General features: G+C 50.8%; 1 protein-coding gene across 5 annotated transcripts; it reads right to left on the reverse strand.

Moving 5' to 3' along the window:
* Nucleotides 1-191: 191 nt before the first annotated feature.
* Nucleotides 192-16,959, reverse strand: NFKBIZ (NFKB inhibitor zeta). Of its 5 annotated transcripts, none has more exons than XM_080376023.1 (12): nucleotides 7,759-8,082; nucleotides 7,448-7,584; nucleotides 6,875-6,911; nucleotides 6,655-6,761; nucleotides 5,726-6,489; nucleotides 5,179-5,284; nucleotides 4,704-4,850; nucleotides 4,316-4,379; nucleotides 3,513-3,682; nucleotides 2,753-2,863; nucleotides 2,463-2,630; nucleotides 192-1,785 (listed from the first exon to the last, which is right to left on the reverse strand). In XM_080376023.1, the coding sequence occupies exons 1-12, from the start codon at nucleotides 7,988-7,990 to the stop codon at nucleotides 1,732-1,734; spliced, it is 2,097 nt and encodes a 698-aa protein (XP_080232149.1). In that variant the 5' UTR covers nucleotides 7,991-8,082; the 3' UTR covers nucleotides 192-1,731. The 5 variants fall into 5 exon arrangements, with proteins under 5 accessions (XP_080232149.1, XP_080232150.1, XP_080232151.1 ...); XM_080376024.1 differs by having other exon boundaries at nucleotides 6,655-6,758; nucleotides 7,759-8,081; XM_080376025.1 differs by lacking the exon at nucleotides 7,759-8,082 and adding an exon at nucleotides 16,819-16,959 and having other exon boundaries at nucleotides 192-2,630.
* Between the last annotated feature and the right edge of the window lie 350 nt (nucleotides 16,960-17,309).

Genomic DNA, 17,309 nt, shown 5'->3' on the forward strand with positions numbered 1-17,309 from the left:
CAACACCGCCACAGCACAGTGCGTGACCCAGAACAGCCCAGCACCACCCTCAAACCAGAGAAAGCACCGCACCGACAGCAGGCTGGGAAGACTTCACCCCTCACAAAGGGACCTTCACCAGTCTCACAGTACTGCCATGCCAAACCAGTTTTATCTCAAGCTTGATTCCATCATCACTTGTACCACAGACAGTAACCACCAACGTTTAATTAGCATGTTTATTCAAACACAAGTTACATGAAACCCTTCAAGAAATGTATCACAACTAGGCCTCCACATATCATGTTTTTTCACTTAGCTTGTCTACAAGACATACTGTGACAAAACAGCACAATCAGACTAATTGAACAGTTATGGCACAGAATTGCATGTGATGCAAAAACAGTTTAAGAGCAAAGACCACACACAGAACGTATTACTGGATTACAGCCCAGCATGGATCATTCAGAAAGCGACAGGAGGAAGAAATTTTCTCCAACAGGACACAAATACACTGCATCATTAGTATACATTTCGCATTAATACCCATAATTATTAAAAAATTGAAAAACATTAACTTCAAATATTACTTGGCTAGCCACTATACCTATAAGGTAAAGCCATAAATGAACTAACTCTTCTGAGGAGGTGGAAAAACACTAAAGTCTCTAGAATCAACTAGAGCCCAATTCAGCAAACTACTTACACATGTGCTTAGGTCCTACTGACGCTAGTGGGGCTTACACACATTTAAGTACTAGAATCAACATGGAGAGATTTCTAGCATGCATCAACAGTTAAGCACATGCCAAATACTTCCACTGAATCAGGATCATATTCTTTAAAGTATAAAGTTATATACACACACGCTACAGAAGTCATAATCTTTCCCCCTCGATCCACTGTCCCATCAAAAACAAAAAAAAAAGATAAACCTTTACTGGGTATGTCAAAAACTGATACAGTCCCCTGAAGAAGCATGGCTGTTCGTGTTTTAGTAACAGCTCCAAAAGCACGCACAAATTGGTGCTAGGGACAACCTTAACTGTCCTTTCAGTCTTCCAAAACATCAGAATTTACCCTACATGCACCAGTGCAGTATTAAAATTCTATATGCAATTTGCAAGTTCAAGATCAAGTAACTTGTTTCTTCAGTTCATGCCACAACCAACCGATTCAACCCAAGCGATCAACAGATTTGTAAGATCTATACAGCTGTACAACAATACCAGTGACTATACACAATCCTGCACAAGATACTGGAAGAAAGCTACAAAGTTACATAAATAAATGTTCAACTTCAAAAATATTTAATTTCTTTTGCACTTAGTATTAAGTGCTTTTAGAAACACAAACAAAAAAAACCTCTGCAATGTTGATGCGCATCAGCCCTCTCAACAAGATTTCCTGCAGAACTGTCCTCCAGAAGTTATCCGTATGGCTGTTTAAACAAAATCAGTCTTGCCGTAGCTATGAAATCCAGGTATCCAGGCAAATGTTCCATGTACTTGGGAATAAAACATTCCCGTTTGCTCAGAGGAATGATTGCTGGGTTTTGGGGTGGTGATTTTTTTGAATTTTTTTTTTTTTTTTACTCTCATATAACCCACTATACAATAGTGAACAAAATACTTTTGTTTCATAGAAACAACTAACATTTGCCCACGGCGGGCAAATGGTCTATTTACAGATACATTAGGACTGCCTGACTGACAGTGAGTGTGAGGTGCTGAACTCCAAGAAACACGGAGCCTAGAAAGGCGACACCCTCTGCTGAATCGCCTTCCCTTTTAGGATACGTCTTATCTGGAGAAGAGAAAGAGACACACACATCAGTATTCATCATCCTGAAGCAAGCGACAAGCTGACAGAAGAAACCCTAGACCCAGTTCTGCAATCCTCATTTATCTGAGCCTGGGTTCTGGGCTCAGTCACACCAGGATTGATCCAGTTTTGCAGCATTTGAACCAATGAAAGGCAACAGAATTACTCAGTTGCTTAAGTTATTTAGCTTCTGAGGTCCAGAGTCACTTTTTTCCATCATGAATTCCAACAGCTCCCAGGTAAAAGGGATTTTCTTCATTTGTTGTTTAGGCCTAACAACGAATTACACCATTACTAATTATGACAAGAGCAACAGAAGCATGATCTCAGGCCCATATAAAGATGAACAAGAGAAGGGATGCTATCTCCAGAATGTTAAAAGGTTACAAAGATAAAACCTGTCTTCACAGAAAAAAAAAAGGACTTTTGAGTGGAAAAAATAAAAGCTATGAGCAAAACCTGTAATTTCAGGTCTTTGTATATTCTGCCCGATCCTGACACTAAAAACCAAAGTTCCCTGAATAAAATGGCATTTGCTAAATCTTTTCCTTAAAAAGCTCCAACTCAAAACCCCAAAGAAACTTCTGGAAAGGAATAAGGCTTTTGCATGGATGGGAACAGATGGGAGCAGAGGGGACCGTTTGGTGTTGGTTTTTTACCTGCTCTCCTACAAGGCCATCGGGAACCAGGTGAACCGGCTGCTCATTCTCCAGGTTTCTGGCACTGGGATCGGCTCCCTTGCGCATCAGCAGGCGCACCGCGTCCAGCTGGCTCACCCGGTACTGCAGGCTGGCAGCCACGTGGAGTGCCGTGTTGCCGTTGTAAGCCTGGAGAAGACCAAGTAACTCCATGAGGAGAAGGCAGGGACATGGGTCCCAGGACACTGCGGTGCCACACGTGCGCACATCCCAGATTACATCTGCATTCCAGGGGAAAAAAATCAGCATACCTTTGCGTTAACGAAAGAGAGGCAGTTGGGCAGCTCCAAAAAGAGACGAATGAGCTCTAGGTTTGCTTCTTCTGCTGCCAAATGCAAAGCTGAGCGACCGCTTTTGCGATCCTGTGGAAGAAAGGAAGGGTTAAGTCTTCCCTGCAGGTGCTTCACCTACCCAGGGTGAACACGCAGACAAATAAAACAGAAAGCAGAGTAGCTGCACAGTGTTGCACACACACACTTGCACAATTCACTAACAGTCTCCACATACACTGTAATATGAATTACCTAATGAACAGTGGGGACCAGACCTCATTTGGCAGTAAGCTCGCATAGTCAAGGTATCAAATGTTCTATTGAGTAATGGTCTGGCCCAGCACAGACCTAAACTGGACAGGTAAGCTCTTTTTAATTAAAATCAGCAGTTCCAGAACAAGGTATCATCAGCACTCTATTACTACAGATCCCTCAGAGCGCTCCAAACATATCCTTACTTTTAAGGCAGAACCAGCTGCAGCCAGCACAGAATCATTCTTAATCCAGAAATTAGACTGTCACCTCCCTTCTTTCCCCAGGGTTCATTTGCATTGATGATACCTTGCTCTGAATAAATGCAACATTCTCCTTCCACTTGGGTAAATTAGGCTGTGGGGAAGCTTTAAAATTAGTCTGCTTCCTTTGTAATAAAGTTGAAATGTGGTGTGGGGGAAAGGGACACGTTCTGCTTCCACGTTCTCTCTGGATCCGACACTTCAGATGAAGCCATTGTACTCACTTTCGCTTCAACAGAGGCTCCCATTTGTATCAGAGTCTTGATGGTTTCCACCAGGCTCTTGTTTCTCAGCAGAAGTTCCTGGACCTCAGGGGAGTGAGGTGGCTGACTGTTCTGCAGCTCGTGCAGCACAGCGTTATGGGCCAGAACAGCACAGTGCAATGCTGTCAAACCTTAATGTTAAAAAGAAAAAAAAAAAAGAGATAATCATTAATGAACAAACGGAATACAGATACTGGCCAGCTGCTTGTTTCAGAGGATGGGTAAAGGAGCTTCTGTCCCCACCGAGCCCAGGGACAATTCCTTGTTTGTTAGTCACAGCAGCTGCTCACCACCAGGAGTTCAGCAGCAGCCTGGTGCGAGTTCTCAGCCAGTAGATAATGAAAGAATCAATTTCTATCAATTTCTAACTTTTACCTCCCCCAAAACTTAGGTTAGGAAGAGCTGTTACATGGCAAAGAGGTTCAATTAAAACAGTTCTCTGGTGCCAGAGATCCTGGCTGCTGTGTGCACCCACGTACCACTGGCACTCAAATGTTTTAAAAACAATAGCCAATTACTACCCACACTCTCTGTGCCAAACACAGCAATCGCATGTGGAGGAAGAGGTCCCGACAGGCACAGAATAACCGTGCTTTAACTGACAGATATGCCAATTGTAATGTAATTTCAATTGTAATTGTAAATTTCAGCCTGGCAAAGATACACTCCATTTTATTGCATCTCAACCCAGGATAACATTCACATCAGCAGCTATAAAAATAACATCCGCTAACTCTGTAAATTATAAACTCTTAACTACTCACCATCATAGTTTGTTGCCTCAAGGTCCACATACTGATTGCTTCCCATAGCTCCCTTTTGGATCGCCTACAAAAGTGGGAACAGGTTTGCATTTAGATCTTACCCAAACCACATGCTGCTTCCTCAAGCCAAGTACAGTCGTAGTGCAGCAAAGCTGCAATAAGCAGTGGCATTTGGAACAGACTTTTTTTTTTCCCCCCTAGTGAGAGCCTTTATGTGAGACTCAGTCTCACCATAAGCCATTACTGTTAAGGACCCCCAGAGACACTCACAAGGCTACACAGAGGGAACGATACAGGGAGGAGCAATGCTTTCGGAGTTCCCCAAGACAACCAGTACGAACTACTAGCATTAACGACCAGGGCAGAGCTCCACCTGCCCAGTTCTTACCTGAAGGACCTGGGCATGTCCCTTCTCAGCGCAAACATGCAACGGCGTTCTACCCCAGCAGTCTGTGGTGTTGACTTGAGCCCCCAAGCTAACCAAGTCCTGCACAATGAGATGTTGATTGGCAGCCACAGCAACCTGGAAAGCACTCTGCAAACATCGAAAAGAAAATCTGAACTGTTAGTCATCTGATCTCTAACAGGAAAGAGCAATGCCAACAAATAAAAAAGCCTAGCTACCTGGTATTATTGAAGCAGCGATTATGAATACCAGGAAGCCAGGACAAATGAAGCAGAGCACATAGTCTTACCAGCTCAAAGTGATCCCAAGTAGTATTAATAGCTCAAGGTTAATATTAGTATGCAGGCTAAATCCCAGGGTTAATATTAAATGAGCACTTCACCAAGTCTTCCTCGAGGTCCAGACGTGCAGCAGCACTCAGGTGCACAAAGCAGGTGCACAGCTCTGAGACCCTCACCTGGCCATTGTGCTCCTTAATGTCCAGCATGTGCAGGGCTGCCATCTTCCTCGCAAGAACGTAGGAGAGCGCCCGGCGGCCCTGGGCAACGGCGATGTGAAGGAAGCTGCAGGGAAGAGGGGAAAGCGGAGTTACCCCACCAGGTGACCCACGGCTCGAGCGGCTGCGGAGACCCACACGCAGGAGGGGTGCTGTATGCCAGCCCCAGTCCTGCTCCGCGTGGCAGATGAGAACACAGGCACCTGCTCCCCAGGGCAACACAGAGCATCTGAATTAGAACCTTTTTCTCCCCATCTACTAGACAAAAGCCTAACGATAAGTACCTGAAATTAAGACAATATCAACACCTTATCTACCCAGAGTGCTGCAACCCACACATTGCAGCCCATCAGCAAGGCCACACATTTCACCTCGTTAGCAGAACTACCATGCTGGTGAAACAAACACGGCCAACAAGCTGCCTTCATTACATTTGGGTCCACCAAAACCCAGACAGAAACACTCCCCAACCGTTCGCATCAGAAACACCATGACGAACAGCACTCACGTGTCACCATCTGAGTCTTTTATGAGGAACTGGTCTTGAGAGATGTTTGCCAGTTTGTTTTCCTCCTGTTCCACTTGCCACTGAAAAAACGACTTGCCCAGCTGAGTCGTGCTTCTGGCGACGTTTTGGTCAGGTAGAGACACATTCAAAGCAGCCAAAGAGACGCTGCGCTCCAGACTACCACAGACATTACCAGAAAGCAAGCTGAAGCCTGGAGCATGGTGGGCGACCTCAGCCTGTGGGTGGGCGCCGGCCAGTGGCTGGAGGGGAGCGGAGATGCCCTCCGAGCCCTCGGAGTCGTTCAAGAGGGAGGAGAAGCTCTGCGGCGGGCAGTACTGCAATTCATGGCTCTCAAAGGTGCTCTGCTGGTAGCCAGGAGACTGGTCACTGGTGGCAAACGGCCTGTACTCCAGCGAGGCGTCTGGGGGATAGCTCTGTGACAAGTCTGGGGTCTGGGAGGGAGGGAACTGGTAATGCTGCGGCGGCTCGAGCATCTGCTGGGAGGTGTGATCTTGGAACGCTTGGTACTTCTGGGACGGCGAGAAAGCCTGCGTCCCCGGGCTGTCCTGGTACTGCTCGCCGGGAGAGCCATGACTGGAGACAGTGTGCAGCCAGCTGACCTGCACCGTGTTCAGAGACACGGGGCTCGACTCGTTCTTGATGTTTATAATGTTCTGAAGCAGATCGGAATTGCTCTCATGTTTTGCATCATTTTTATGAGTCTCCTCCACGTTATCCATAGAGGTTGGTGTCTGGGGTGGTGTCTGTCGAGGGGGGGTGGGGGGTGGGGAGGGGAGACAAAGCAAAAACAAAACAAGAAAAATCAAAACAAGCCCCAGAAAGCGTGAGGTATAATTGTATCTGGTAGTTTCTGATCACACAAAGCAAACTGCAAAATAAAGGCACAGGAAAAATTACTACAAGCATACCAGGAGGTGTGGGTGAACATTAGCTTGGCGCTTGAAAGAAGGTCCATCAGAAAGCAGCTCGGGAGCCTTCCTTTTGCCACTGTGACCGAGTATGCTCTTCAGCTCTGCTGAGAGGAAAATACAGCTGGAATACATCTGGCGCTAACCCTTACAGTTCACTTTCAAAATATTACTGCAAGGAATTTAAAAAATAAAAGGGGGGGGGGGAAGCATTTTTTACCTGTGTACTGCTCGTAGTTTGCCAGTCCTCCCTGTGCCTTTTGAGGAAAGCCCAGATTATCCCGTCATTATAGTGTCATTTCAGGAAAAAAGCAAAACAAAATGCAAAAGCACAAGGGAAGCAGCAGCGACTCGCTGCTGTAAACAGCCCACGTACCCGAGAACAGTTCCAGTACAGGACTGTCTAATGCAGATTTAGTTGCTTGCAATTAAGGTTAGAAAAACTGAAAGACTTTATGGAGTGAAATGCAAAGCGCTGTTTTTCTCGGGCTTTTCAAGCCGCTTTTACCCGGCTGCTCACCGCCCTCCCGCCCCCCCCCCCCCCCGCAGCCCCCCGCCGGGATGCCCCCCCGGGAAGCTCAGAGTCCCCTCTCGGAACGCGCGTCCCCAGGCAGAGCCAGACCCCCCGCGCCCCCGGGACACCGATTTTCCCCCTTTCCCCCCATCCCCCGGCGGGACCGGCCCTCGCCCCGCGGGAGCCGAGCGGGGACGCGGCGGGCCGGGCCACTGACGCGGGGGTCCCCGCGGCCCCGGGCTCTGCCCCAGCGCCCCCCCGGACGCCCCCCCCGGTCACCTTGCCGTCCTCGGCGGGCGGCGCGGGCAGCTGCCGGCAGCTCCTGAAGTGCAGCAGCAGCTCCTTCACCGAGTTCTTCACGCGTACGCCCTGGAAGGGGCCGCGGTGCTGCTTGCCCCCCGCCATGTGCGCCTCACCTGCGGGGACACGGCCGGCGCCCGCTGTCACCCCCGCCGCTCCGGCGGGCGGAGCGGGACCGGGAGCGGGACGGGCGGGAGGGGGGGGGGGTCCCGCGGGGCTGGGGACACCCCGGCGCCGCCCCGCCGCCCCCGCCCGGCGCGGAGCCCCCGCGGCCCGCGGACACGCCGTACCTTGCAGCGCGGGGCGGGCGCCGGCCCGGGGGTCCCTCCGGCCGCCGCCGCGGCTGCTCACCGAGAGGTCCGAGTCGGAGCCCGGCGAGCCCGGGGCGGAGTGGGCCGGCGAGCAGCTGCCCTCGCTGGAGTGGGGCGAGGCCCCGTAGAAGTACGCGAGGTTGATGGGGCTGCTGAGCGCGCCGCCGTCGCCGCCATCGGGCGCCGCGTCCCGGCTGCTCTCCACGATCATGGCGGGGCGGCGGCGGGCGGCGGCGGGACCGGCCAGGGCTGGCGGGCGGCGGGCGGTGACTGGCGGCGGCGGCCGCGGCGGCGGCGCTTATACAGCCCCGCCCCCGCGGGGTGGGGCGGGGCGGGGGGGCGGGGGCGGATGGGGACGGGGATGGGGACGATGGGGATGATGGATGGCGTTGGGGACGGAGTGGGATGGGGATGATGGGGATGATGGGGATGGGGTTGGGGTGGGATGGGGGTGATGGGGATGGATGCCACCTCGCACCCCACCCTCCAAGACTGGCCCTGGAGGCCCCCGCAGCTTTTGCAGCCCCTGCTCGCAACACACACGAGCCCAAATTTCCACCCTCGTGTGCAGCTGCCAAGACGGAAACCTCGAGTATGGCCCTGGGCCTCCCGCCGCAGGCTCGCGTCCCCACGCACACGTACCCTGCACCCCAGGCGTGATGGCACGGGAGTGCTCACCCCGCTCCTGCCAGGCCACAGCGCTGGGGGGGCACACGGGGGTGCGGGGGGGTTGGCTGTGTGCAACAAGTGGGCAGCGGCCAGAGGGAAGGGGAAGGTGAGCGGTCACTCACCACAGCAATGACTCAGCTCCTTTCCTCGGGTGTGGAGCGTGCAGAGGGCAGGGGCAGGCACAGGAGCCAGCAGGGGTCCGGGTTGCACCACACTGCGGTGGCGAAGCCCCGAGGCCAGCAGGGAGAAGCAGGGAAGCAACACAGCGCCAGGACAAAAAGGGGGCGAAACCTGCGATTACTGTTATCAACGCTGCTGAGCTACTAGCGTATGCGTGGGGGGCACTTCTCAGATTTCTGCTTTTCAAACAAATATTTCTGCTTTCCTCGTTTCCACTGAGGTCACCATCTCCTAAAAGACGAGCACGCGTCTTTGCCCACAAGGTTGCGGTTAGGTTGTTTGGTAAAACAACACAGTATTTCTAAAGTATAATATGCAAATTGGAGGTCTATAATTTAGATTGCTATGCGTGTTTTAATTGTATTAAAAAGCATGGGACAGGTGCAACATGAAATTATATTAATCAGCTCGTGAGGAGGCAGGGGGGAGTTACTTTGTATTGTTCAAATATTTCTTCCGCTGCCAGGTGAAGGAAGGGTTTCACCGGGAATTAGCTGGGCGCTTTCGGCTTGGAAGGCTGTTGTTTGACAGCCCATGCTGAATTGATGCAGTCACAGTGAAATTTGCAAATGTAACCCATAAATCGGAATCAGAGGCCAGAAATAGCGCAGTCTAATAAAGGTTAAAAGTCACTCACTCCCTAATCAGCAGCCATCTCCCAAGCGCGCTTTCTCCCTCATTGAATGAACCTCTTTATATGTATATATAGACATATACAATGTGTGTATGTATATATATATATATATATATATACACACACAGGTATACTAGGATTTGTGAAACCAGGCCGTGTGTTTTAAACACAGAAGGAGATGGTTCTCTGTTGTTCTTCAAGCCCCGGGCAGACGCCTTTAAGTATTTCCTTGCTAAAAGCGCTTGCTGCTCAGACCCTGCAGCCCCTGGGTGCTCTTTGCACACTGGGCTGGGTGGCTGACAGGGGTCCACAACCCGACTTTCCAAAGGCAAATCTGCCTGATCAGCCTTTGCATTCCCACCCTGCCAGCTGGCCAGGACAGCCCATCATTTTAACCTAGCCAGGAGGGTCTCCAGCTGCTGCAGCAAATGGCCCTTGTCCTTTAACAAGCACATGGTAATGCAAACCTGAGCAGTCTGTCATCCAGAGAATTCCATTTGGCATCATAGTTGCCTGCAAATCCCTTAAAAATGCCGAGATTAAGAGTGGATTTCAGGCCAAAAATGGATTTCTCTCACTGTAGTCCTGCTGGGTCGTGGAAGGTCCCTGAGCCACATGCAGGCAGGGACAGGCAGCGCCTTTGCCCTTGCTGTCCAGTAATGATTTTGGAATGGATTTAATGAAGATTAGTCTCTACATATGAACAAAAACTACTTTATAAAACAATTTAATGAGGGGGGTTTTGTCTTAAAAAGGACACAGAATTTCTTTTTCTCTTCTGCTCTAGAGTTTCTAGTCTCCTGAAGGCTGACTTGCTGACTTACTCTCCTTTTTACCAAGTAAAAGCCACTTTGGGCAACACTCTGATACCTCGACCCATACTTGTTTCATCTTATTTGTCAGGTTTTCTGGCATAAATGTACTCCGAGTCAAAGCAGATTAAGACAAGTCTAATTCCACCAAGCTCTGTAACAAAAGGCTCTTTCAGAAATACACACACACCCATCAGTTGCACAAGATGAGCTGGCACCCAGCAGCCTTGTGCTCTCAAAGCACTGCCATGCAAGTTACGGGTAAATTATTGCTACATCTACAAATTACGACTATTAATACTGCAGACCTTGAGCATTTGTTTTTTGGCTCAAACACTACATAACATCCGTGGTGACCAAAATTCCATGAGGCGCCTTCAGCCTAAGAAAATTCCTCCTGGGCAGGGTGGTGACCAAAGGTGCTTGTCAGCTGTTGTCCCGATGGGAAACCCAGCACAGCCTGTACAGACCGAACAAACTGGGGAGAAGCAAGGTCAGGTGGGCAGGATCGCAGGGCTGTGGTGTCCAGGCGGTTCCAGCCTGCCCTGGCCCAGCTGTGCGATCTGGTGCAACCCCTCAGCCTGCGGAGCTGGGGAGGGCTGAGAGGCAAGCGGGGGGGAGGGTGCCGAGCAGGGAGGAGGATGCCGAGCAGGGAGGAGGATGCCGCAGCTCCTCCAGCGCTGCCCTCCCAGGTCTTCATTGCACCACCTCCATCTGCTGGGATGTATCAATAATGCCAGCTAGCGGCCAGTGTCAGCAGCATGCGTCCCGAAACCTCACACAACTGCCAACAGCCAGATACGCTTATCTTGGTATCTTGGACAACTGCAAAAATAAGCAACAAAATGCCTTTGTTTCCAAAAACTCTGCTTCTTCCCTCACTTCAGAACACACTAGTGGCATTCAAGCTAACCAGGCCTGGTTTATGTTATACAACATGCTCCTTTACCGAAACAGCTTTTGAAAGGGCAACTTGTGTGCATCTGTGAGCTACTTTGAAGTGAAAATTCAGTTGACAACAAAACACGCACACCCCGAGCTGTCTCAGAGCCTGCACTCGCTGGGCAGGGGTCTCACTGCAGAAGTCAAAGAGGCTGGCAGACACCTTGGGCTTCTACCACCAACGGAATACTTAGGCGAACCGCAGCCGCGCGCCCCCCTTTTGCTACCCTCACTGGAGCCAGCAGAGCAGAGATGCAGCGGAGCTGCCGTGGGGCTTCCCCCTGCCTGAGGTCTCCCGTGCCTGTGTCCTGGTTGCACGGGAGCAGCTGAGCCAGGCACCGAGCCAAAGCAGAGTCACGAGGTCTGCCCAGTGTTTGGGGTTTCTCTGTTGAAACAGATTTCCATCTTTTCAACACCCTTTTTAGCTACAACCATGAGGTTTTTCTCTCACACCTGGCTCCCCAGCATTTCAATGACGATAGCACAAATTCAGGCTGAGTGAGAAATTCTGTTGCCCAGCTTTCAGCCACCTCTGGTGCACCCCTTCAGACCCAGCTTTGCAGCTTGGGATGCTGTGGGGCAGGGGGCTCTGGGTCGTGCTGTGCAGCGGCAGCAAGGCAGCCAGGCAGCCGAAAGGCAGTGTGCAGCAGAACTGCCTGCCCTCCGCCTGGCGAAGCCCACGCACAGCCTGGGCGAGCTGGCGGGGACCGAGCAGGTGAGTTGAGGACTCTCAGCTTGGAAAAATCTGGGCTGCAAAACTCAAGCAGAGATTTGTGTGTGCTTGCGAGGACATCCTCCCAACAGCCTACGCCATCCCCTACGGCTCTGTGCGCGAGCGATCGCTGCCCATTGAATCCCTGATGTAACTAGTCCCTGCCTCCAGACGGTCAGCCGGTGCGGCCCAGCAGTTCGCCCTCACGTCCTGGCCCCAGGGCTGGTGAGGGTGCTCTTACATGAGCTCAGTTCTGGGATCTCTGGGGAGAGAAACCAGCTCCTGTGGGCAAAGCCTGGGCATGGTTTGCTCCAGGGCTGCTCCCTAGAAACAGCCTAGAGCGAGACTCTGCCAGCCATCTCCCTCTGTGAGCTTACTCTCCAAAAAGGCATCCCTCCTCCTCTGCCCCCTCAGGAACGCCGTAGCTCCAAGCCACACGTGCAGCAGCTGCAAAGAGAAAAGTCCAGACAAACAGCAGCTGCGTCCTTGGGGGAGCATGTGGGGCTCAGGAGGGGCTGAGGCAGGCTTGTGATGCCATCCCTGGGGCACATGCTGGGCTGAATGCTATAGGGGATGGAGGCTTTAAATAAAAAAATACATAAATAAATACAGAAATAAATTGAGCCCAGAAAGCAGAGCATTGCCTGCCCTGTAGAGCAGCACAAAGTCACTGTGCCAGGTGCGTGGTGCCTCCTAACTGCAAGTGAGGAACGGGCCGGGTCTCGGAGCAGCTGCGGGAGCAGCACAAACATCCCTTCAGTCCGTGTCTCAGGCAGCAGCGGGGGACAAGGGTCAGCCTCGAGGCAAGGTGACAGAACACAAACTACCGGCAACAAGAACTCAGTTTTGCAACACGTTTCTGGAGCAGTATAACCTTTTTGGTCTTTCTCAAACTGGAAATAAAAATGGTAGTTTATATTCCAGCTGCTTAATGCAAGGGAATATTTGCTGTATAGATGTCAAACATTCCGAATGCTCCAATGGGCGTAATTAGGCTCAGTTTGCTCTTAGAATAGCATGGAGAAAAGCAGAGGTAAAAGCTTGGTAGCTACCGCATCCCTAGACACTTTTCAGGATCGATACGTGTGTTTGCTTTAACATTTTAGGAGAGCACACATCAGCAGGTTGGAGATGGCCCGTGACACGGTTTTGCTCGAAAAGCCAGTACAGAGGAGTCAGTGTTTCTTCCCTCTTTGCTATACTTATACTGCCACTTTTTTCCTAGTCGTAGGTCTCCAAGACTGATATTGTGGGATTAGCCTGAACTTCAAAAGGGGGCATGTATAATTCTTCTTATTAAAGGAAAGCTCAGGCTACTTATTTAACATATGTCTTTTGGGGCTAGCTTCTTTGATCCGAAGAATGCCCTCAATTCTGCTTTTTTCTCCCAGGCTGCCTGATATTAAAAAAAAAAAAAAGAAAAAGAAAAAGCGGGTTGCTCCTAGGCAGGTCCTTTCACACTGTGTATATAAAAGCAGCTGAAATCAGGACAGAGGAAAGGGAACCCCCAAGACAGCAAGTGGTCCAAAGCTGGCCAAGTAGATCTGATTTCTGTACAGCAGTTTCCTGGTACATACACTTTGTGTTTGTGGACATTCCTGTCGATGTACTCACTGCCCTGGTTAGTCACATTTTCTCATAAGGTTACATATCTCATTCATTAGCACCTTGCAGCAGGAGCGCTCGGCTAGGAAACATGCACAGCCACTGTCACGGCATGCACACGGGGAGCACATGGCTGCGTCCCCATAGCAAAGGGCAGCGTCACATTCTGCTGCAAAGCGTGCCATGTGTACATAAATGAGAGAAGAGCACGCGTTCTCTCCTCAAAACGTTTTGCTTGTCACGATATGCTGGTTTAGAAAGGGAGTCAGCACGGTTTCTCAGCGCTGTTGCGGCGGCTCAGCGTAGCTCTGACCAGGTAAAGCATTAGTTTTCTTCATGACTCCTTTTCGTCCTAACTCAGGCGACTGACCTGGGCCACAACCTGTCATTCTGGACCCACATTTCACTTCATTTTCTGCTGTCAGATGCAGGAGCCTGTGCTGTAAGCACAGCAGGCGAGCTCGGCTCGGGGGGACTTCAGTTTCAGCCTTGCCACCTCCCACAGGCAAGGGCAGCAGGCGCTGCAAGGCTGGCCCAAGACGGTGCTGGCCCTCGGCACTTTGGGACAGGAGCGGGAGGACAAAATGCTTCATCTCAGAGAGATTTTAACCCAGAAAGATATGATTTTTTTAACTGCTATCTACCCAGGACCCTGCTTTCCTAGTCTCTCGATTTACGTGTAGGAATGGGTAACCTATCTAAGGCTGAGGCTGCCACACATCCAGCCTTCCCAAACACATGCTTTTCTGCTCAAAAACCTTGTCCAGGGAGATTTTGAAAATTTACCCGCTTCTTACGCATGGCAATCCAGTCACATCTACCAGACAGCAGATCTAACTGGGCTGACCAGCCCAGGCACCCCGTGCCCGGTGCCAGGCGGTGTGCAGCTCGCCGTGCTGGGATGGCACAGCAGGACCAGCACCAGCAGCAGCCCCTGATATTAGCTATTAGATATTAGATATTAGCCCCGCGGGTGCAGACCGGGGCGTGGGACAGTCCCACAGGAACAAGGCAGCCACGGCAAAACCCCCTTAACACTGCAAAGACCACTGAAGGGACCACCCTCATCTTGATCTTATTTCACTGTGTTTTCCAGTTTGTAGACCTCAAATACCTGCAGCTCAGCCTTCCATTCAGCAGAGAAATTCCAGCTTTCAGAACACATGGCTGCCTGACCTTGGGAAAGTCCTGAAACTCAGCTGCAGAGCTGTGCTCCATTAGTCAGACAAAAATTCAATGAACAGGAAGTTTTCTCATTTAAAAAAAGCACCTAAACAAAGGCAGCCAAGTAAAACTTTATTCTGGTAGGGAAAATGTTAGGTTGCTTCCCAGCAGCAGTACAAAAACTTCCCTGGTGCTGGGGATGAACTGCACATACCAGGGCAGGCTTTATCTTCAGTTAACGTGTGCTGGGACAGCATCGCTGCGCCTACGGGTCAGAATTTGCTGCCACGTAAGTGTCAACCACAAATGTCCCGTGTCTGCATAAACAACATTAAAGTCATGGAGAGGATACTGGTGCCGTGTTCTTTCTTGCTTCTACAGACTTAACAGCCAGTTGCTACACAGTTAGAAAGAAATCCATGACAGTAACGACACGTTTACAGCATTATGTGCGTGGTGCACGAGTTAGCATAAAACATCAAGAAAGTTGGAAGCAAACCCTTTGATTTGGTGGGGCACAGTGCAAAGCTCTGTTCCCAGGTGTTGGCTCCCTCCTCCAGTTCTTCGCTGGGAAAAGACAGGGACTGAAGCCAGGCACATCCTGTCTGACAGGACGCTGCTCTTCAGAGAAGCTAGCCCATGGATGGTTACGTTTCCTTTTAATTTCCTGCCAATTTCTTAAGAAGAAAGCAAGAGTGAAGGCGGCTCTTGTTTCTACCTTGCACGTTTTGTCTCATCAGCTTGCAACTGGGAACGTGAAAAGTCACATGGGGGTTTCTTAGCAGCACCAGGTGGAGTTCTGCCACTCCAAAAGCAGAAGCAAAGCCAGAGGTCGGGCTGCCCGGGTTGCAGCGTGAGGCAGAGCCAAAGGCAGGGGCTGGGCTGTGCCTGCCACACACTGCTCTGGGCAGCCGGGCTGGGAGGGGAGCCCCGAACCTTCCCAGAGCCCAGGAGAGCTGCTGGAGACCCATTTCCAGCAGCTGGTCGGTGGTGGTGATGATGATGATGTCCCAACCACCCCTCTGGGGCAGCAGCAGGGCAGGGTGCAGGGCTGGGGCTGCCCAGCCCCGGTGGCAGAGGGCATGTCCTCCCCACACGCACTCTCCTCCTAGCCACTGCCCTCAGCCACGACTGGAAACACGTGCCTTGCTGCAAAGAAAGGCAATAAAAGGTCTAACTAGCCAAAAAGCAATCACTTGCCCCAGGAACAAAGCTGGCACTGGAGTCTGGTTTGGAGCAGAGACATGGCTTTCTTCCCAATGGCCCTAGATGACATTTGTCCCTGACCGCTGGGACCCTGCCTGGCTGAGGGACAGCCCAGGATATCGCCCTTTCTCTGCCCGCTGGGTGTCCCCAGGCAAGCCACGGTGTCCCAGCTGAAAAGACCCGGCTTCCATCTAAAGTGCCTCCAAGCCCCCCACCCCGGCCACACACAAGTCTCCAGTGACACCACGGTGCAAACATGCCCCCAGGCCCTGTGGATCTAAAATCCAGACAGCGCTTCACCCTCTGCAGGAAGGCTGGGGCCAGGCTGCCTTCCCCGCCTGCCAGGCACGGGCACGGTAATGAACCAGGGTGCTGCATAACCGACCTCATGTGGTAAGCCAGAGAAACCCTCACCAGGCCATGAAAGACGTTTATGGTTTGGTTTAATAACCCCCTTAGCATAACAAATTTTAAAGTGAAGCTTAAGTTCATTAAACTCACTTCTTGCCATTCCCACAGATTCTTGCTAAATTACAAGAAAGGAGGCATAGATCCCTATTTCTATACATGTTTCACTGCGTTGTCTCACACTGCACCATGTTTACTCCTGTCCTGTTGAAGCTGGCAGGCTTGTATGCTGATGATGCTCTGCATTTCCAAAAGTGCTGATGAGCTGCCAGGAAAGCAACTGTATTCAAGATTTACAAAACACCTGCTCCCACTACAGTGTTTCTTCCACTCAGTGCTCTCGGAGCTTAGCTTCCCATCCATCCATCTGCCCTAACTCGGGAAAGGTACTCCATCATCCACTGAAAAGATTGCTTCAGAGAGACTTGCCCAAACCAGGGAAGCTATTTAGCAGTATTTTGCCCTGGACCCACTGTGGACTTTCAAAAATCCCACCATCCGCTGTGGTTTCTGCACACTTAGACACTGCTCGTTACCTTCCCAAAAGCCAGCCATTCCTCTGTACCCAACCCCAAAACACGCGCAGACTATTATAGCACAAGCCACTTGTGGGGCTCTCAGAAGCAAAAAAAATAATTATAAGCCAATATTGTTCCAATCAATTGCAGGTTTTAAGCAATAAAGCAAATAAAATGATAGTAGTGTACCTTCATGTCGGAGGAGTGAAGCGAGAATTAGCTCTATGGAAAACGAGCCAGCTCTTTGCACCCACTGGGAACTGATCGTTCCTTATGTCCACGTCTGTGTGAATGATTGAAAAGTTCCTCTGAGGTTTAATGTATGAAACAGAGAAGCAGCAGCAAGGAAACTTTGCTTTTTCCCCTCCCTCACAAAAGTCCTGCTTACTCTGGCTTTCTGGTTACAGGAAAAAAAAAAAAAATATATATATATATATAAAAAGAAAGACACCCTACACAACCCCCTGCCAGCTGAGTGCCCAGGGGGCTGGTTTTATTGCGGCGGGTCACACGCCACTTATCTCTCAGCCCTGATGAAGCCGCAGGGGGATGTTATGACATGTGAGAGGAAGCGGCGGGGTGGAGGAGGGCGGTGTGAGCGTGGCTCCCTGGACTTTTTCTTCGTGGTGGAATTTCCCAGGCGGGGTGAGCCCTGGCAGGGACATTCCCCTGCCAAAGGG

This window comes from Falco punctatus (assembly GCF_963210335.1).
Source record: "Falco punctatus genome assembly, chromosome: 2".
NCBI classification, from domain to species: domain Eukaryota; kingdom Metazoa; phylum Chordata; class Aves; order Falconiformes; family Falconidae; genus Falco; species Falco punctatus.